The sequence below is a fragment of the Strongylocentrotus purpuratus genome, unplaced genomic scaffold, assembly GCF_000002235.5.
Source record: "Strongylocentrotus purpuratus isolate Spur 01 unplaced genomic scaffold, Spur_5.0 spur5_scaffold_10, whole genome shotgun sequence".
Classification (NCBI taxonomy): Eukaryota; Metazoa; Echinodermata; class Echinoidea; order Camarodonta; family Strongylocentrotidae; genus Strongylocentrotus; species Strongylocentrotus purpuratus.
This window is the reverse complement of record NW_022145595.1, coordinates 13,525,547-13,546,903: the sequence shown is the minus strand read 5'-3', so window position 1 is coordinate 13,546,903 and position 21,357 is coordinate 13,525,547. Positions and strand designations below refer to the sequence as shown.

Below are 21,357 nucleotides of genomic sequence, written 5' to 3'. Positions count from 1 at the left end.
CTAGGTCAGTATTTTCAAGCAGAGTCCGCAAGGCTTCGCAACGGATTGTCGGGACAAATGTAGTTACATGTATATTAAATGTAAATTTGGAACTTTTATGAAGATTTTATGAAAATTTTATGAAAACAAAATATTTCAAACCGAACACGTATTTTACTTAGAAAGCAAGGGTTGTATGATTGGTTGTCTGAAAAAGTCATTGGCAGGAAGTAAGCTAGCAGGTCAATGCACTTTTATCAAACGAAAGAATTACCAATATCTGCGTATTGGAACATTCGGGAAGGAACCTAGTATATCCAAATAGAGATGTCTACCGGGACCCCTTTGCTGCAAGTGGCCGGTTAAAAAGGGCCCCTAAAATTGCGTTAGAACAAACGAACGAGGTACTACTTGAAACCAATTGTAACTTATTGCATGGATGCCACAAAGCACTGTATGGCCCATGCCAAACAATTTTCTGCTGCTTAGGGCCCGCCCCCTCCCAAATGGCCCCTATAATTGCTTTAGAACAAACGAACGAGGTACCACTTGAATCTAATTTTAACTATAAATAAATATTTTAATATTTTATTTTTTAGTATCGCTGGGGAGTGTCGTGAGGATAAGGACTTGGGTCTAGACCCAATTTTAGGAGGCGGCTGACTTGCTCCTGTATTGTAGCCAGTGATGGGGATATCTATCCCATAAACTTACATGAAACGAAGTTGCTCAAGGCCTCTGAAAGATCCTTCTTGGAGTTCACCAAGTTTGTTCTCATGAAGATGGCTGCGAGATCAAATAGAATACCGAAATCATGTATACTGCAGAAGGGGTAGTGTTAATAGTTTTTGAAAACTGATTTATTCGAAAACACCCCAAAATAGACTTAGATCCTTTTGGAATGATATTTTTCAGATAACTATATTTACTTCTCAACTTTAGGGGGTAAAAATGAGGCAAAAATATGAAGATATTGTGTATAAATCATCATGACCATGGATATAAAAAGCACATCAGATTTTGCAAACACTTTGGATGAATGTTTAAGCGTAACCCGAGGCCAACTTTTGAGATTATAGTTTCTTTTGGTTACAGATGGTTAACATTTTAGGTTTTACGAGCAATTATTTGACAGTTTTAAACAGGATTAGATATTCCTTTGAAAATTCAAATATAAAGACATAATTAGAATAGATTTTAATGGTTTTATTGAACTTTCTTGTATATTCGGTCAGTGTTCTTTTTTATGATTTTAAATAGTAAATTAGTATACAATTGTACTTCTTTTCAGGCGGAATTACATAGCAAATATAAATGAATTATGACAGTGGCTTATCTTATCGTATCGTGTTTAAAATATTTTTTTATTAACAAAACTAACCTATTAACTAAGTATTTGAAATAAAATGTGGAAACCGTACTTACAGATGCCGCACATTCCTGTTCTTATCAAAGGCCCCCGGTTTTACCTCTGAAATTTCCGAATGACTTATATCCCTGTATGAATTAGCAAAATAAAATATCTAGTAGCGAAATGATCGATATTGACTAATCACCTACAAATTAATTACCTACTTTTAAGAGAGGTACTTAAAACAAGACCTAACAATTTAAAGATAAAGCAGCTTGCATGGTCCTTCATGAAATGATTAACGATGCTCCAAACGTCATTTTGCTATACGTAATGCGACATTTTCGCTTTTGACTGTTTGCACAAACAGGTCTAATTGTCAGGTGTGTATCTGAAATTATTACTAAACTCATTACAGTTTGAACACCTTATTTTGTAGTTCCTTCTGTAGTTACAGATTACTTAATCTAATTAATCATTATTCCTAAGTATCATTTGAGGTGTTCACACTTGTAGGCCTACAAGCATTGCTTTTTAGTGGACCCCTCTGTTTCCAACATGTATTTCTTACATGTGTTTTAAATGCTTAAATTCCACTTGTAATGTTTTGTTGGAAACATGAATAAATTTGAAATTTGAAATTTGAATTTGTGTACTTACAAGTAGATCAAATATGGCCACATGGACGGAATAAAAGCATTTACTTCCGGGTCATCGTCGATTGGTCTGAGTACCCTGGTGTTATTTCCTGTCGTATCATTGATTAACATCAAAGACCTAATTGTAATTGCGTGAGAAGCATATCAATTAGAAAGGTATTAAGTCCGATGTGTGCGGGTATACAGAAAACACTTCAGCTTGTATAAATGAAGTGAATTATATACTATAGTTTAGAAGTTTTAGAAACTACACGTCGTATAACAATTCCCTTTTCAGACTGAATCTCTCATTTAGTTGATAATATGTATCCATTTATGTGATTATCAATGGAATTGTAGCTATGAAAAACCACTTTATTTGATTATTGAGGTGTCTCGCCCGACTGACTTTTGAGCGATTTCTCTTTTCATGGTGCTCCTTACAAAGTCCGCTTGGTAACCTTTCAAAATGATATTGAGTTTATAATTTGGCTTAAGCCCACATGTCATATCTTGACGTTTCAAATCCATTCCCATTATTAAATACTAATAATATTTACAAATGTTAGTGGTGATTCAGGAAAAAAAATGAATTAAAAATGCTAATTCAACCGAAAATTCTCATTCCCTTGAAATAGAACCATCATCATCAAGAATGGTTTGGCCAGATATTGAAAATAATTTTTTTTGTTTTAAGTTGATTTTATTTTAATAGATTCGGCATACAATTTTCTAAGTTGTCTGGGTAACGGAAGACTGACATCAACAGTCAAATTGCATGCGTAGGAGAGATCGTTGCAAGCACATCCTTCTGGGCATGCAGCTAGAGAGAAAGAGAGAGAAGGAAAGAAGGGGCCGTTAGTATTTATTAAAAGAGGCATTGGAGATATTGTTAAAAGGTATTGAAAAGAGGGGACAGGAACCGGGAGACGTGAGGGAGGTGGAAAAAAGAGGACAAACAACCAGAAGGACGAATAAGCTTTAATACATCTATCTCTAATTTCGATTGGCTGATAACAATATAATATACTATCAGGCTTTTCACAACCAAAAATATACCTATATACACTTTACAGCTATTATGTAGTGAAAAAAAATGAGTTATTAAGTAGACATGGGCATTAGCAGGACATTTTTGTGTCCTGTTAATGATTGAACAAAAGAAGTACTGCCCTCTACGTACATTTGCAGGCAGAGGAAACTTAAAGGCCTCCCAAGAAACAATAGATTTAATCATTAGTCATTAGTTTAATAATTTAGTATTATTGTTTTGAATTTAAGATTAGGAATAAGGTTGGGGTTATGTTTAGGGTTAGGCTTCGGTAATATACCAGTTTTCATGATGTCCGGTTAATATACCATTTGGGGTTATATATAGATGTCCTGTTATTACAACATGTATACATGAATTATTTTATATACATGTATTGGGTAACCATTTCTTCTTGTAAGGATGATCTTTATATCTTGTGATGTTGTGTATATTTCTCGAACTCCGAGCAGAACTTAATAATAATTTTCTTCTGTATGTATGATATATTTATATATATAGGCCTATATATTATATTTATCACCGCTATACTGAGTCTACAACACTGTAAGGCAAAATGAATGCGACTGCCTCTCTAAGATACCATCGTCTTTATTTATATTCACTGATCAATAAGCCTGTGACCTTTAACATCTGACCTCACAAACACAAGCTGTTTTATTTAATATATTCATGCTCATATATATACTTGAGCCCAGCTTGATTGAAAATGTTGGATGTTTTAAGTTATCACAGTAATAACATATGTTGTGGCATTTAGTATTTACATGATATGGGTGTGAGAGTGTCTTAATTTTTATTCAAATTCAAATTCAAATTCAAATTTTATTGTCCAATGATTGGAAATTTGTTTCGTTTGTATGTCAGTACAATATTACGGATTACAAACATCAATAAGATACAAATGGATACAGAATAGTACATTAGACTTGAGCATAGGTAACAAAAAATACGATAGTTCAAGATGCAGACTAAAATTCGATTCATAATTAAGACTATTAAAGTAATTAAATTAAATTCATAATTCAGATTAAATTAAATTCAAAACTGAGATTAATTGGGAAGGATTACTCACAGCACAATAGTTCGTCGTCCATATCCGGACAGTGAATGACGCCATCGCACACGTGTTGAGGGCTTATACAGAGGCCTTTACTGCCTTGTTTGCTATTGCAACGAAAGGAGCCTTCTGGACAGGTAAAAGACTCTTTGTGGTGGGAAAAAATTGTTCATTACATTATTATGATCAGTTTAAAACACAATAACGTCGGATAAAATTTGGACAGTCTAGTGAGCATTCTCATTAACATTGAAATTGATGACATACAAACGCTGGCTTTCATAATGAAGGTGAAACCAAGATGTGTCAGTGTTTTGAGCATGTTCTTGAAATGATGAATGGAGATATTCAATACATTTTTTGAATTACTTTCGAAAAAATCACCACAGGGCTCAATTTCGATAAAGTTGTGTGTATTCCATGGATTTTGATCACATAGCGATGTCACGCATTTCTGAAGGTAATGGACAAGGCTATATATTGCAAATTGCCGGAAGCATGTTAAATTGCTTTCTCTGAAGTCCCTATGATTGTGTTGTTATAACTTTTTAGTCTCAAGACGAAATACTTGTATGATGTTGCCAAGATATAAATTCGTAAGGAAAATTTATCCAACAACTATCCCTAATCTTGTTCTGTTGAGCCATCTTTCCGAAAGACTAAACAAAATGGCAAAAGTTTGTGTGAACATAATACAAATCACAACTGACATAATTATACACAACATTTTACTGGTGAATAATAAGCCTGTGTTCTCACAATTCTCACAAAGAAGAAATTCAGAAAATGATGGGAAATAATAAAGGAGAAACAGTAAGAAGAATAAAAGAGAGAGAGAGAAGATAGAAAAGGGGACAAGGAGGTAAAAGAAACACAATACTTTGGGTGACAATGATGTACGGCGCTACAGGGGCGGTATAATTCTTGCCATATTGAGGTCGGGGAGGGGGGGGGGGGGTGCGGAGGACGTCACATTCGAGGGAGCCTAGAATCCTGGAGGGAAAAGGGTTCACCCCCGTCCGCAAGGAAAAGAATGATAACACACGAGTATGAATATGTAGCAGAAACAAAACACAAACAAAGCTGCTCACCACATTCATTCTCGTCTTCGCCATATGGACAGTCTTTCTTTTGGTCACATCGGTATCGTAGTGGGATGCAGTAGGAATTAGGACATCTCATCGTGCTCTCAGGGCATGTGTCATTTTCTGTTGAGAAACGTAAAGGAGAGAGAGAGAGAGAGAGAGAGAGAGAGATGTTGAAGGCGTAATGTACAACAAAATAACAACAAATAATTCAATATCCAAAAGGTATTACTGCAGCAGGGGAGGGGGCAATGTGGAAGACAAAGGAAAGGGAAACTGGAAGAGAAATACGGACAGATGTACACAGAGGAGACAGAGCGATCGAGAGTCAGAGAGAAGAATAGAACAATATAATAGTCTCAGAGCGAGGGGGGAGAGAGAGAGAGAGAGAGAGATACAGTGAGGCAAAACCATAGACAGAGAGTGAGTGATGGGACAGAGTTTGACTTTACCGTTGTAGATGAATGAAACTTCTACTACAATAATGAAATCGATTAGTCACATCCGTGCGTAAGCAAGAATCGAAAAAAGAGACATCATCAATGTGTAAGATATTATACCCAATTACCACAAAAATGTAAATCGTAATAAATTTTTCCATCGTGCAATTATGTAACTATTGATATTAAATAGGCTATATTAGGGGTGCGTATATCTCACTCACTGACTAATTAATTATGTTATTACAAATCTTTGTTATCAGTTTTCTTATGTATAACTGATTTTCTTATAAAACTGAAGATATGGCGTATATATTCAATACTGAATGAACGCCAGCAAACTATTACCAACAACAACAACAACATCACTCACTGTTCCTGCAATCCTCCAAATGCTTGACATTACGACACCCTTTGATCAAGCCGAAGACGTTGAAGTCATACATGCATTTGGATGGTACAACCTCCAATTCGCCATTGGGGCAGTAGAATTCCCGCTGATGTAATATCTCCTGGTTTGCTGGTGGCAAAGAAAGTAAAAATAATTATAGTTAATGAGTTTTGATCGGCTTTAAAATGAATTTGACTCATTGTGACTGAATTTATTTTGATTAGATTTGATGGGCAGTGGTTGATAGAGGGGTTCCCTGGATTTAGAATCATTGATATTCGTGCAACTCCTACATAATAGTCGATTTTAACAAGTGGAACGTAGACATTTTGGCAATTTACAAGAGCCCCTTCCCCTTTGGTAAAAATGTGCCTTTTCAGAGCGACGCAAGTAAAACGACGCCCCATGTGAAACATTCAAAAGTTAGGTCAGTTCCGGGGGGGGGGGTGTTTTACAAACACTAAGATCAACTCTAAGTTGGACTTAACTATGGCAGGCCATTCATGCCACTGGTTGATCTTTAGATATTCCTTCAATAACGAGTTATCAACAAATGTAGATTCTGTAAATTTGTCACCATGATTTGTAAGTCCCTTGAAAGACCAATGGCAGGAATGGTTAGAGGAACTAGAGGCATGGACGGCCTGCCAAAGTTTAGTCCAACTTTAAGTCGTTCTTAATCTTTGTGAAACACTCCCCAGGTACTTACGACAGTTGTTCTCATCTTCGTGTGTATTTCCTATGCAATCGATCATCCCGTCGCAATGGACCTCGCCCGGTAGCAGTGTTCCATCATAGCACTGGAAGACTTCTACATTGTAGTCATTCTTTTCTGCTTTGAAGAACAAGAAATGTCGATAAATAGTTAATGGACATTTGTTATATAAAAATTATTAAACAAATATATATATAAATAGATAAAAATTAGATATAAATTAAATGAATTGAAGAAACAAAAAGGATCATGATATATTTATTACAAACATGGCTTCTTGTTTATATTGTACTTTTATCTATCATGCTATGGTGTCATGGTGCTCCGCTGCTGATATAGAGGAGGCGCGATAGCTCAGTCGGTAGAGCAGTGGTCTCGTTATCCGGTGACCCGGGTTCGAAACCAAGTCGATGCGCTAGTGCCCTTAATTTGGTAAGGCACTAATCCTCATTACCAGGTCCTTCGGAGAGGACCTTAAGCCGTCGGTCTTCTGGTTGCTTACTAACAAGCATTTATTGCTTTTTTAGCTGTCAGGTAAAATAACCACCACTATCTGTATCACATTTAAGAAAAGCCTCTTCCCAAAATAAATAACGCATATCAATTTATAGTTCTACAACATTCGTTGTACCTTTGAAAAATCTTAAAGAAATGAAGAAAAAAATTATAAAAATGTAATGATCATTTGCAACTAAAGTAGCATGCAAATTACTTTAACGAATCTCTTTCTGAATTCATATGAACGTTAACACGATTGTTGGAACGATGGGACCTCTTTCAAGAGGAGTGTTTGTTTCGATGGTTACTCACCACAATCTTTCTCATCTGTACCATCGAAACAGTTTTCGACGAAGTCACATCTCTCCTTGGCGTTAATGCATTGCTGGCTTTCACAAGTGTACTCGTAGTCCTCGCATTCCGGGTACTCTATATGGAACGAACCAAACCAAACATCCAGATGAGTCAATTCGTGCCATCCATCCAAGGGTAACTAAATCTATTGGTATTCACGTATATTAACATAATCATGATTTCAAATTTTGATGTTTGATATTTAATATTCTTGGGAACCTACAAAAATAAGCTATGCTTTCCAGTAGGTTCCTGTTTTATTTCATAATGTTGAACTCACCTTTTCAACTATGTTCCTTATTGTGCAAACAATTGATATATGAAATGGAATAAGTTTGAATCAATCAATCAATCAGTCATAAAGTCCTTTGGCAAGACATTGATCTACATTTACCACTCTCCACCCAGGTGTTAAATGGGTAGGATGCGAAAGCTAATGTGCTTAGATTAGCAAGTACGCTTGTAAAAATGACGCCTGGCTGGAATGCTCCCCAGGGAGTGGGGAATGTGCACACATTGTGTGCAGGTAAGCCTGAATCCGATGACCGGGGTAATAATGTATATCTGTAAAGCGCTTTGAGAGGGCCTATTATTATTATTATTATTATTACATGGGTTTTCAAACTTTTCAAACTTACTGCAGGCCGTTTCATCCGAGTTGTCAAGGCAGTGTGAAACGGTATCACAAAAGAATGCTAACGCAATACAGGCACCGTCTGTACACTGGAACTGATTGGCCAAGCATTTGTTATCTGTAATTTGAAAACATATTTAAAATCAATATCATTATGATTGCGAAAACGTAGTTGTAGCTATGTTTACAATTAACGGGAGAGTGAAAGGACATCTTTAGGGGGAATAAGTGTAAAGTGTGGAGTGCAACACTTGCAAAGTCATTAGATCAATTAAAACCGTATGTTTAAAATCGGAATAATAAAGGTAGTAGACAGATCTTTAGATCACAAGAATCATCAACAACAAAAAAAGAAATATCTACAAAACATCTATGATCTATTTTTCTACATACTTGAAAATCAATGTGACAATTCCTTGATCATTTCAAAACATGCCCCAAAAGGGAGAAATGTTTATTTGTATAACAGACCAAAATGCAATGGATAATTGCCTTTGGTCTATTCTCATAATGACTATTTTACAAAAATGAGATAATTTTAAAACTAAAATGAAACGAGAATTAAAATTGTATTTGTCGTCTAATTTTGATCTATGTAACAACGATATATCAGGAAAACATAGGAAGACAAATTATATTCACCTTTGTCCCCCATCAATATGATGTATATAAAGCGTATAAGCCCCAAAACAAACAAAAATGATAAATCTTACCATTAGGACAATTTTTCTCATCACTCCGATCTATGCAATCATCTTTGCCGTCACAGAAGAAAACTTCATTTATAAACTCCCCCGAGGAACAATGGAATACGGCAAGTCTACGTCCGTCATCATCAACGTCTGCAATGCCAAACAAAATACAAAATGCTCATATTCTATAAACCATTTTGGTTGTTTTTTCTAGCAAATTTTAAGTGGTATTCAAATAAGTGCGGGCTCAGAATCTCGTAAAGGAAGGAACTTGTGTCGAGTACGCCTAAATCGGCAACTACATAGTTATAAGGATGAACACCCGTTAAATCTTCGTTAAGTTTATTATGAAAATCAAATTCATTATCACGAAAAGAAGACCAAACTAAAAGTTTTACAATGAACACCTCCTCTAGGTCTCAATTAGCTTTTTTAAAGTTCGCATCTGTTGATTCAATTCTATTCATGTAATTAAATAAAAAATGTTCATACCTGGCATGTAGACTGGAAGTTGCACATCGACGAGTGAACCTGTATCTGTGACAATATTTAATGATTAATAGAACAACCCATTACTATATAGTAATTACAGTTATTTATTCAAATCATTAAAACTAACTAATAGCCCATTCACGTTTTATTCATTATAGAACTAACGAAAAATCAGAAACGCTTTTATGTTGACAGCATTTAAAAACAAACGTAAACAGAAGCTCATCATTTTCAATATGCCGACAGGGTTAGAAACCGATATTCCGATTTTCAATTTTGCCAAACGGAGATTAACAACAAATCTAAAAAGCCATTTATTGTTCATGTCCAGGATTTCTGTGATTTACCATCAAACCCTGAACAAATTCAGAATATGACCCGGTACAAATTTCTAGGAAGGTGATGTCTTTCCCTCCGACCCCTTCCTCATTCTAGCAAAGCACCTAACTGGGCGGCTTTCCTAGAACATCCTTCTAGTCTCGTATATTTCCTTTCATTACCTCGAGTTCTATTCTGTCTGACTGGGTCAGACTGGGCCACCCCCTCCTCATCTGCCCTTCCCCATCCCTATTCTATTGATGTCCCTGAATTGGGGTGGGGACGTCTGTGACGTCTGTCCAAGATTACAATTCAGTCTATCATGGCCGTTACCGTTTATTCTATCCGCGGGCCGTTCACATATGAACTGACTGGTCTCCTTGGCCGCACAGGCAACGTCGTGCCAAAGGTCGAAGTTTAGGGCAACGAGAGAGTCCGGGTTGAGAACCAGCATGACGCAAGCTTCAAGAGAAGCCCCATCAGGTTGACTGTCTGTTGGATCCGTTGTATCAACACTGTAAAAATAATAATTGTCAAACTGAATACGTTGACCTATCTCTGTGACTAGGAGTGATTTTTAGGCCGGCCTAAAAAGAGATGTTGTATTGCCCTTTAGGTGCCAAAACATGAGTCGGTCGGTCGGAAATCTTTTTTTTTCTTCTTAACTCCCTCTTTGGGCTGATATTTCTCAGTTTTTAATGCCTTAATACATTTTTTTTCTCCAAAAAACGGTTTAAACAAATTAAAAGCCGACCGTAGATTTCAAGATGTTTGGGTCGGTCACAAAGGGCAATACAACATTATTTTTAGGCCTTATCCCGGGGCTTATACGATAAACACTACAAACTACTTCTTTTACTTAATAATCTTGAAATGTCAGATCATCGTATGCTCTTTTACATCGCAATTTGAGAGTTTTCCAAAAGAGACATAAAAATGTTGTTCTCAATAAAAATAAAAAAATTGTTTAAATGAGAGGAACAAATCATCTTCTATTTCCATGTTGATATACCTCTTTAAAATACAGGTATCAGCTTTTGATATCACTTTACCGAAATTCTACTAGAGGTTTATGCCGTCATGGGGGAGACGTATCTTTACCGTATAAACGTTAGATATATTATGTTTCTACCCCTCATGATTAAAGATATACCATTTTGACATCCGGTATAACAGCTAAATAAATAAGAAAACTGAGATTGAAATAAATAAAGGGGTAAAACAGAAAACTGCAGTATTAAAGAAATATTGAAAAACATAACATACTCTGACTGTTTTGCCCAAGCTGTATATGACATTGGAGTCCCATCTGTCCATCTAAAGACGCCATATTTCTGTCTGTTCCCAAGACCTGGAAGATATGGAAACGATATTTTGATGAATGTTGGTAGAGCATCTCTTATAAGAACTCCAGGCATTGATTGGTACAGGTTGCTTTTTTGCCTTGAATAACATGTCCTACGTAAAACACGAATATCATATTATTTTTTTTTATAAATAAGCTGAATTTGCGACTGCCCTTTCAGAACTGAAATGTAGCTGTTAATTTGGTATGTATCGATTTGTTGTCGGTATCGTCGACGCGACTGGGATATTAGTATTTACCGATGTATGTTTCTGTTTTCGTCTCATTCCCCTCGGCTGTGGATATCATGAAATGAAGAAAGGTCATCTCGTCAATGTCTCTGATGCTCACAAGATGAGCTTGTTTGGCCAAACATTCCTCCTCAGCATCCTTCCAGGTTATGTCTTCAGAGAGGCGAAACAGACTGTAACAGGAACCTTGGAAGATTACCGAGTCGTTCTGGCAAGTGTAGTCTGAAAAATAGAAATGTCATTTGTCATAAATGCGCTTTTATTTTATTTGATGTGATGGGATTTGATTTGATGGGATGGGATTTGAGTGGATTGGATTAGACTTACTTTGATTTGCTTTGATTTTTGTACGTGTGTAATTGGGTTTTTACAGACATGTATATACATTCTGTATCAATCAGATATTTATGATTATTTACGTCTGGGTACCGACCTTTAACGCCACCATCCGAAAGACGTGGCTCAGTTTCGAACCATTGATAGTTTCCATATTGTTTACAAAGAACTCTTTACTTTCTATTGGATCAAATCCTCAATCGAAAATTAAATTCTTTCACTATAACAAACCAAAAAACATTTCATAGAGCTTTGTGCAAGAAACATTTTTATAATGAAAATAAAACGGATGTAATAATTATATTTTCTAAAAGCTGGGTTCTAGGAATTAAGGACCAGCGTTTTAAAGGGTTGTGATAGAACGAATTTCCCGTTTCTGTTTTGGTGATAGTCATTCCTATCCGTTACTTACTGTCGTTATCCGCAGGCTGTGAGTATTCCGGGTTGAGGAGTTCTGTTCGGTATTCTCCCAAAAACCCTGTGTGGCCTATGGTGTACTGCACGTCAGAATAGAACTCGATCTGCATCCAATTGCCCGATGACTCTACGACCGCTGACTTCCCGGGAACCTTGCAATACACCTTATGTTCTCCAGAGTAGGAAACGTTAACGTAATCGTCACCGCAGTCGTCCTCGGGAGAGTAGACGTCGATTTCAATGAAGGTAAAGAGGACTTTGGTCCAGAGTCTGGTGATAATGGTCCACGTATGTTGCAAGTCTTCACCATAGTCGTTAAAGTAGTTTTTGGACATAATGATGCCACCGGTGCCTTTACACTCTGTCTCGTCCTCGTCCTCGTCCTCGTCCTCGTAACATCCAGGTTTATCTTCTCATGCAAAAAAAAATTGAAAGCAAATAACACAAAGCGAAATTACTTAATTATAGCTATTCATTATGTTCGAACATTACCATGAGTGTGCTTGATAATGAAGACCTAACCCTCAAATACCTTTGTTAGATGTGAATATAAGATAATTTCTTGTGCAGCACCACCAGGCAGATTGGCCGGCCAAATCGGAGCTAGTCCTTCCTTATTTCATCTAACCACTCCTTAAACTAAGCACACATAATATTTCACTCGCTTCAACATACAGAAGGCATTCCTATTCTATATATGTCATCTTCACATATCACGCACGCATCATTGTAAGATCTCCATGGAAGAACGATAGAACGACAAAAGAATAAAGAAAATATGTGACAATTGAGAATCATCGCTGCATGATCACTGTCTTAGGTGTTGAAACCTTTTATGGTGAATATTCATAATATGTCTACGTAATTATTTATATTAGTACAGGCTAACAAGGAATATAGAGAATGATGTTGTCTATCATACGGACCTGTGTAACCATAGGCGACTGTTACGGCTGGATGGGCCGTGCTGATTCCCGTCAGGATGCGGAAAAATACAGTTGGGGAAGCCGAGACAAAGACAGGTGGGACGCTCGAGCCAAGAGGGAAAAGGTTGCGCTTTTCAGGTTCCCTGATTTCGAGTTCCCCATCATCTGCGTTTTGTTCGTCACACTGGACGAAACAGAAATCGTGAACAATAAAAGGAAACCTTTATCTGATTGAATTTTTAATCATAATAAGTATATATCTCAATGCAGGGGTTAGTACATGATTATAAACAAGTCCTGGCGAATGGCAAGTGGAGACACTTGGATATTTCTACCAACTCTTCATCAAAAGACACCATTTGTAGAAGATCCCGCCCCCTCATAACAAATCATTGCAAGCGATGTCCAGTCACAAATCAAAATCATATGCTGTACTTAATCTGAACATAGGCGCGTCTAGCAATCTTTAGGGTAAATGGACGGGGTGGGGAAGGTCATTGGTTCACACCTAGTTCTTTCTTGGGGGAAATTTATTAGCCCACAAGAACGATATGACTAGTTTCTCATTCTGAAAACCCCGTTGGATGAAGTCCCAATGGACCGTCATACGACTCAGATGTCCTCACCCCCTGCCCATGCCCCCTCCCCAACGCCCCCTCGAATCACTACCCCTGACATCTCTCTAACCGTTTCAAAAACGTTCTACTCTATGATATCAATGATAATTGCTCCTTACATTGAATCCAAGTAATATAAAAGTGATGAACATCTCCTCTCTTTTCGGAATATTGAGCTCGCAGATGGATCTTGCTGGCATCAAGGCGGTCCGAGACTCGGCGATCTCTTTAGCGTCCTCGGACCCTAGCATAGTCAGGTTGCAGTTATCAATGCAATAAGGCGTGATGCAATCTGTGTAGAGACGAAATAGAGGATAAAGATATGGAGTTTGGTAAATCGGTTATGATTGACTGACATCCCCTCCCCGTAGTAAAACAAAATCATGTCATAATTATATGTAAACCTTTATTGTATTCAGTGGGTCTCGGAAAATACAAAATCGACCTCTTTTTGTGACTGTATTGATAACAATTCTTGTTAAAGAATATAGAATTCGTTTCTAGAGCGATGCATTCCAGCCCCCCACCCCCGCCCCCACTCAAAATTATCCAGTGATACCCATGGTTGAATTAAAAAGTATAAGAACAGAACAATAAAGGCCTTCAATGATAATTATAATCATATTGGTTGTTTGTTTGTTATACCTGACTGCTAAGCTAGCGTGCGTATGCTTTTTAGTAAGCTACCAGGGTCCGACTTCTGTAAGTCCTCTCCGAGAGACTAGGTAACGAGGATTACCGCCTTACCAAAGAGCACTAGCGGATCGATTTGGCTTCGAATCTAGGACCTACCGGTTATTGAACCATATCACGCCTCCATGTAATATCAAAGGGAAGTCGATTTCTAATCATTTCTTGCAGTTGTTTCTTACCTACAGTGATACACCCCAGAAGCTCAAAACGGAAGAAGTTAGACGAAGAAGGAGTCCATTCTAAATTGCTAATGGTGACTGAGGTTACCGCTAGGGGGTTGTCGATCGCCATCTTGCATAATCTGAGATTACAGTCAGAGATGTCCTGGAAAAAAATACTTGGATATGAGTAAGGCACCTATAATCATTCTCTACTGTATTCACCGATTAAATGCCCACAGTGCCAAGCACAATACCAAACTTTATGTGAAATTGATCAAAGATGTAAGTGGGATAGCACAGGAGCAGGGCTGACATGAAGATTCAGTCGCGGAATTTCTAGGCAAGTGGTGCCAGCTGGTTCTAGGACAGCTACCCCCTGAACATCCACCCGGCCCCGGATGACCACCCCCAGTCAACTACCCCCTATGACAACTACCCCCTGGGGCAACTACCCTCCAGGACGACTACCCCCTGGGATAACTATCCCCGGACAACTACCCCCTAGGACAACTTCCCTCTAGGACAACTACCCATTGGGACAACTATCCCCTGGACAACTACCCCCTAGGACAACTACCCTCTAGAACAACTACCCCCTGGACGACTATCCCCTATGACAACTACCCTCAGACACCTACCCCCAACGACAACCATCCTCTAGGACAACTACCTCAAGGCTGCCCTAGGGCGCCTGAGGAATTCCTGAGGCCGCCGCAATTCGGTTGGGTTCTGCAAAAATCAATTGTAATTTGTAAGACCCTAGGGCAGTCCCACGGGAAAAGCAAGGCCACCGTACGCCCGACGTATGGTCGTCGTTGAATCGCTACGGCGAACCTATATAGAAATGAAAACAGTTATTACTCCGCGTTACAATCCCTCGGCGACCCGTACGGCCTGTAAATATAGGGATACGCCCTAGGGTGACCCTGTGGCCACCGGAGGTTCTCTGCGTCCGCCGCAAGTATCTCTTGATATCGGGGGCGTACAGCCGATGTATCCTAGCCGTAGAGCAAATGTGACCTAAGCATAATGAGAAAGCAACTACAAAAGGAAGATGGTTTAGCGTCTGTTAAATCCTCCAGCCTCATTTGACCGCCTAGCTCGTATTCTGGCATTTCGCCCACCTTGCCCAACGCATAGGACCGTTGTCCCATCAATGGCTAGACACACGCTGTACCACTATATAAGCAAAAATCGACCTGTCGACGCTACACCATGGTGCAATTTTATTTTATATGTAGGCCTAATTGGAGAATATCTAAACTTACGAACACTATCTCCGAATGGTTGTCGTACTGCAAACTGAATTTCTTGAGATTCGAATCTCCGCTTGTCTGGACGATGATATCCTTGACGAGGGTGGTGGTGTTGAAGTCAATGCGGACAGCGAGATCGTCATCAGACCCACCAGACGATAGCCCGTCCGATGGAAACAAGTGAACGGGAAGCATCCGAACGCTGTCTGGGGCTTCCGAGGTGATGTTTCCTTCACGGTAAATCTTGATGCTGTCATCAGGTAAATGGCCAGATGAAAGACCGAGATCGAAGAAACAATCTGCAACGATATCATTGATTGGTTAATATACAAATATAATGTACGAGCTTTGATCGTTGGTTATTTAGAACTCAGAAAATGTAAATCTTTCTTGCGACGGAAATATTTTGTAATCAAATTGGCGTCCTCATGACGTTTTTGCAAACATCTTTAGAATTACTCTGTGTTTGCGGGAAGCGGACAATGGCAAGGGAACAGCATGACAATGTGAAAGATGGAAGAAGGTTGAGGAGAAATCAGGGCAATATAATACGGAGACGAAGAAGAAAGATCAAGAAACAAAGACGAGAGGGAAAGGGTACAGGAAGAGGGCGGAGAGGATAATAAACGGAAAGGAAACAAAGCGGTGACAGATGACAAGGAGGCAAAAATGAAAAGAGAGAGAAGACAAGATGAAAGAAAGGAGTAGCGAATATACTATTCGGGGGAAAATGGAGAAAAAAACGGAAAGAACAAAGAAAAAGATTATAAAATATTTACCAGTCCGGCAACCCAGGATTTCGAGACGCAAAGAAAAGATCGACCTACTCCGTGGGTTAATCCTCATTAAGTCAATCCGATAATGTTTGACGAACAGAAGGCGGTACACTTTCCCGGGCTTCCAGTCTCCTTCTATGACTATGTCCTAATGCAAAGTAAAGTTTTGAAAAATTACTCATTCGTTCGATCATGCGGTTCCCAGCTTCTGTCAAGAATAGCCATATGAGAATCTAGACTGGTTTCATCAGGGTTTTTAAGCCTTTAAAACCATTGAGAGCCTGTGGATATTCCAACTGGAGATTAAATGGTTTAATGGTCTGAGTTTTATCATATTCACAGATGGCTTAGCTCCAATGTTGCGGAAATAGTAGTTTGTACTTTGATAAAATAATAAAAATCTTGTACTACAAGTATCTAAAGACAAATATAAGTAAGATGCAGTTCTGACGGTTACCACTTTTGCCTTTGATGATTTGCATGCGTATGGGTTTCGTTTGTTCGCACATTGCTTTCTTAGGTCTGGATAAAGCAATGAAACGAAAAGTACATGAACTCAGAAAACTTAGAACTTATAAAACGATGCATGTGATATTTTAACAAACCTCGATCTCTAAGCCAGGATCGAATCTAAATCTGAAGGAGTCCACCCACGAACCAACACTTTCAGGACCACTCTGGATCACTACACCGGTAACATATGCCATCTCAAAGGTAACCTGTAGAATTGAAAAGTTCAAAGAGGCAAATCCGAACATTTTTGTCCCATATGTCTCCTGATAATGTCAATATATCTGTTAACTGCATTAAGCCAATATTCATACGAAAGCTTGAATAAGATGAAAACATCAAATACAATGATTTTTTTTTCTCATTTAAATTTATGTTTAAAGTTCAATAATACAAATAACTAATACTTGGTAGTGTGCGAAACATACCTTGGACTAGCACGAAAGTTAAAATAATGTTAAAGGAACCATTCACAAACAAAACTTTTTGTTTCATGTTTAGGACTTCAATGGTAATAAGGTGAAAAACTACAATTAGACTCAAGATATAGTTTTAATCAACGTGTACGTATATACGAGTCAGGCACGGACGTGCCAGAACAATCAATGTGGGCTTTGACATACGCCACACCCCCCCCCCCCCCACACCTCCCCGAGTCCGTTATTACTTAAACATTCAAATGCCCAATGGCGTTGGCAATACTGCGCTATGGGCTAAATATGCTGCCACGTGAACCAAAAGTGTTGAAGACTAATTAAGCTGGAATATTCGATTACCGTCAGCTGTGGTTCGGGATCATCCGGGGATGGAATCCATGCGGAGGGGCCGTGAAGCCTGGCGTGCTTTGGTGTATGCTCAGAGTCAATCTGAGTAGATGCATCCAGACCACCATTCGGAATCCAGCCCCCTTCTAATCCAAGAGGACTAAGGCAATGGCCTAGATTGTGGCGGTAAAAAAGACAAGGCACTTGTATTCCAAAGGGTTGCTTCTGGAAAGGTTCATAATTCCGTAAATGGATTAGGTTTCCCATTCACTTTCAGATTTATGAACCTTCAGAATTATGAATGACTGTAACAAACATATTGCACCATACCACTGCTAAGATTCATCATCATCATGAATCCTTATTCGTCGCATTCAATTTATAAACCTGTAACTAAACAGTAGGAAAATATACCCCCTCTCCCCTAACCCAAACTTTATCAGTGGGGGTCACGATTTTGTATGATGAGCCAAAACCAATTGATCTTTCATATACGTACCCTCTCCAAACACTGGCTGAACCTTGATTTTAAAACCCGCGCCGACACCAGCCAAATTCGTTTCGAAACGTATCAGCGCTTTGGTAGACCAAAGGACGAAGTCTGACGGGATATCAACACCCGTGAAGACAGCTGGAATACTGTCCTTTGCAGGTGATACATTGTCCTCTACGGTGAGAGTGTCTCCACTGTCAATCAGATGAAACTCGATGAAATGAACCAATACACCATATCCCGTATCGGGCACCTTTATTTGCCATTTAACATAGGCATCGTTTTCATAATGCAGAGGGTAATACGGCGACATAAGCAGCTTGAATTCACCTTTTTCAAGGACGATTTCATCTGAAGCAAAAATAATTGTTGTAATTAATCAGAAATGATAAGTACATGTACAATTGTCAATTTAGGCCTTTGCATATGAAATACTTTTTACCCTTTTAAGTGTGCCCTGGAGAACAAAACACAGTTGTATGCGTTCTTTGCTCCACAAGAGTTTTTTTGTTTGTTTTACTCATTCTCTGTATTTATTTATTCATCTATTTATTTTTTTATTTTTTTATGTTGCTTATAATAAAAATGATTGCATTTTCATCGCCATGATTGTTTATCATTATTATCATCATCAATATTAACCACTCACCTATCACGGCAGTGATATTAAAGGCAAATCTCCCATTTTTCGCAAGTTGGTAACTTTCAAGCCTGATCCACATGTACTCTTCCATGACATGACGATCGTCGAGCCTCTTGCTCGCAACGTCAGACGCAGTTTCGGTTACGAAAAACACTTCGGAAACTGCCGCAAACGGAGCCGTTCCATTTCCAATGCTTAGCCTGTCCATCCCCTCGGCGAGTTCAAAGACGTCAAAGCAAATGTTGAAATAGTAGGGTGGAGGAACGCGGAAAACCCATGTCATGATACTAGAGTGTGGATATTCATTCGGGAAGTTGGGCGAAGTCAACCTCGTCATCTCGATTGGTGAAATAGGTATGACACCACCAGGCAAACCCTTGCCCGCTGGGTAGTCAAGGTCTATTAAACAAAATAGGACTTATAAGATAAGTGATTAAAGGGACTTGGTAACATTTTTCAGATGAGAGATAGTGGTGCTAAGGTAGTGACTTCGATCAATGCTAGATGTACAACTAAAGATAATCTGAAAATTTGAGTGAAAACGGACCATTATTCATGGTACAAATTGAGAAAACTGATCTGATCGATTCCTTAATTCTCCCAACTATATTATTACATTTTAGGTGAATGGAAATCGTCACAAAGCAATAAAATGGCTCTACATTCCATTCCAGACATTTAAGTGTTGACAGATGTTTTATAGCCTGTTTTATGTCCTTTTTTCATGGGAAAACGGTTGGGAAAATTCAAAAATGGTTGGGAGAATTTACTGGAGAATTTACTGTTAATCACTGTTAGAGGGTGTCATACATCGGTTTGAGAATTTGTTCAGGTTTTGTTACATGTCAGAGGGTTAGTACAGTAGAAGAAATATAGTAAGTAACATTTTATACAAAAATTAAGCAATTTTTTTCATCAACCTTCAACAATGTTATCAAGTCACTTTAAATGAGCACCCCCAAAATGGAATGACCTAATCCATACAAACAGATTTTACTTTACTTGTCATGAAAAGAAAGAAATTTGTTGAGAAATTGAAGGAACATGATGCTTCATGTAATACATAATGTTTGTTTAATTATCAGAGATCCGGGTCAGAGATTGCCTGCATATAAAACCATTTTTTCTTTAAATTTGGTTTTCCCCAAAGTAAATATTCTCACCGCCTCACTCTTTCTCTTTCCCTTTATTGCTCTATAGGTTCTCTCTTTTTCTTCTTTTTCTTTAATTATCTTTTCCTCCGTCTATCATCAATTAACTGTAAACATGGTAAAACTTTTGAAATAATTAAACTCGTTTTTTTCAAATAGAACATAGTTAATTTTTCTGGGAGTTAAAATGAGATGGATTCGCCATATTATTCATTGTTTGAACAAAGTCAAATTTCTGGTTTATATCTCACTTTTTCCGAGTGTTGTCTTTGTTCATGCTTTTTTAATGCTGTGTTCTTTTTTAAGGTATTTTAAATGAAAAACTAAGTATTTTTGTGTACCTATATTGTCAACCATTTTCAAATTACCCAACCTGTGGTTGTAACCAAAAAATAAGTTTTGTATTTTCAAACTAATCGCAAAGTATATTTTATTTTCCCTTTCCAATTGAAACCACTGGTATGAACGAGTTGAGCCATTTTCCCTCTATAGTCCTATTCACCTTGACACCAGTAAATATATCCAGGGCGAATGTTACGTAAGATGAAAATCGGCTTATTATCTCAAGAAAAAGATATTTATCCAGGATAGACTTCCTATATACTTCGAGAAATGACTTGTTCTAAAAACTAGCACTTGTACAAGGCAATAATGGGATACAGATATCTTTAAATACGAATAAACGTTGCAAATAACCATCCCCCGACACACGCACACATATCACCCACACACCCATCGACACAGCACGTCTACATCACGCCCACATCACACAGATACTCTATTTGAATGTGGATACCACTATGAATATAACGGACAAAGAAAGCGGACAAATATATCCAGTTCGTCAGGTAGACAAAGGAACATCCCTTCACTGCTATTATGTTAAAAGTGAATATGCATGTGACACCTGTTCTACACATTTTTACATAATAGCAGTGAAGGGATGTTCCTTTGTCTACATGAGGAACTGTATATTTTGTCCGCTTTCTTTGTCAGTCATGTTCATACATGGCCCCGAATCCGAATCGGAATAATAGGAACGTTTTAACAAACCTAGGGGTGTTTCACAAAGACTAAGATTGACTTTAAGTTAGACTTAACAATGGCAGGCCGTTCACTGTTTGCTGTCACCATTTACTGGCATTTCTCTCTCAAAGGATGTACAAATCATGGTCACACATCTACAGAATTGAGCTTTTATGATAGTTCATTATTGAAGGAAAAAATATTATCTGATTATTGAGAGACCAATGGTAAGAGCAACAGTGGCATGAATGTCATGTCATATTTAAGTCCAACTTCAAGGCGATCTTAGTCTTT

The 21,357-nt window shown here is 38.1% G+C and overlaps 3 protein-coding genes across 3 annotated transcripts; all 3 read right to left on the bottom strand.

The window, feature by feature from the left end:
- Positions 1 to 679: 679 nt before the first annotated feature.
- On the bottom strand, positions 680 to 13,351 carry LOC105437408 (low-density lipoprotein receptor-related protein 2-like). The gene is made up of 17 exons (XM_030979568.1): positions 12,974 to 13,351; positions 12,043 to 12,456; positions 11,304 to 11,516; positions 10,965 to 11,049; positions 10,032 to 10,213; positions 9,381 to 9,425; positions 8,910 to 9,038; positions 8,201 to 8,314; positions 7,521 to 7,637; positions 6,705 to 6,827; positions 5,978 to 6,124; positions 5,171 to 5,287; positions 4,095 to 4,226; positions 2,695 to 2,791; positions 1,991 to 2,107; positions 1,405 to 1,476; positions 680 to 765 (listed from the first exon to the last, which is right to left on the bottom strand). Exons 2-17 carry the CDS (start codon positions 12,380 to 12,382, stop codon positions 690 to 692), a joined length of 2,106 nt encoding a protein of 701 aa, XP_030835428.1. The 5' UTR covers positions 12,383 to 12,456; positions 12,974 to 13,351; the 3' UTR covers positions 680 to 689.
- LOC105437407 lies at positions 12,864 to 18,102 on the bottom strand. The gene is made up of 9 exons (XM_030980120.1): positions 18,081 to 18,102; positions 17,763 to 17,923; positions 17,082 to 17,195; positions 16,480 to 16,624; positions 15,713 to 15,999; positions 14,463 to 14,607; positions 13,710 to 13,882; positions 12,974 to 13,157; positions 12,864 to 12,877 (listed from the first exon to the last, which is right to left on the bottom strand). Exons 1-9 carry the CDS (start codon positions 18,100 to 18,102, stop codon positions 12,864 to 12,866), a joined length of 1,245 nt encoding a protein of 414 aa, XP_030835980.1.
- A 97-nt stretch (positions 18,103 to 18,199) lies between these two features.
- On the bottom strand, positions 18,200 to 19,280 carry LOC115921859 (CUB domain-containing protein 2-like). Its single transcript, XM_030980119.1, has 2 exons — positions 18,893 to 19,280; positions 18,200 to 18,594 (listed from the first exon to the last, which is right to left on the bottom strand). Exons 1-2 carry the CDS (start codon positions 19,221 to 19,223, stop codon positions 18,200 to 18,202), a joined length of 726 nt encoding a protein of 241 aa, XP_030835979.1. The 5' UTR covers positions 19,224 to 19,280.
- Positions 19,281 to 21,357: the final 2,077 nt, after the last annotated feature.

What these genes read in the sequence shown, in the direction of transcription:
- LOC105437408 (XM_030979568.1), bottom strand. Translation starts at nt 12,382, where the DNA reads ATGTCCAAAAACTACTTTAACGACTATGGTGAAGACTTGCAACATACG. An exon ending in CGAAGATGAGAACAACTGTC is followed by an intron (nt 6,125 to 6,704) that starts GTAAGTACCTGG and finishes CTTTGCCACCAG; the next exon opens with CAAACCAGGAGATATTACAT. An exon ending in AACAGGAATGTGCGGCATCT is followed by an intron (nt 766 to 1,404) that starts GTAAGTACGGTT and finishes TTGATCTCGCAG; the next exon opens with CCATCTTCATGAGAACAAAC.
- LOC105437407 (XM_030980120.1), bottom strand. Translation starts at nt 18,102, where the DNA reads ATGATGATGAATCTTAGCAGTG. An exon ending in ATCCCGAACCACAGCTGACG is followed by an intron (nt 17,196 to 17,762) that starts GTAATCGAATAT and finishes TCAATTCTACAG; the next exon opens with GTTACCTTTGAGATGGCATA. An exon ending in TTATATTACTTGGATTCAAT is followed by an intron (nt 13,158 to 13,709) that starts GTAAGGAGCAAT and finishes TGTTTCGTCCAG; the next exon opens with TGTGACGAACAAAACGCAGA.
- LOC115921859 (XM_030980119.1), bottom strand. Translation starts at nt 19,223, where the DNA reads ATGACGAGGTTGACTTCGCCCAACTTCCCGAATGAATATCCACACTCT. An exon ending in TAATATCACTGCCGTGATAG is followed by an intron (nt 18,595 to 18,892) that starts GTGAGTGGTTAA and finishes TTTTTGCTTCAG; the next exon opens with ATGAAATCGTCCTTGAAAAA.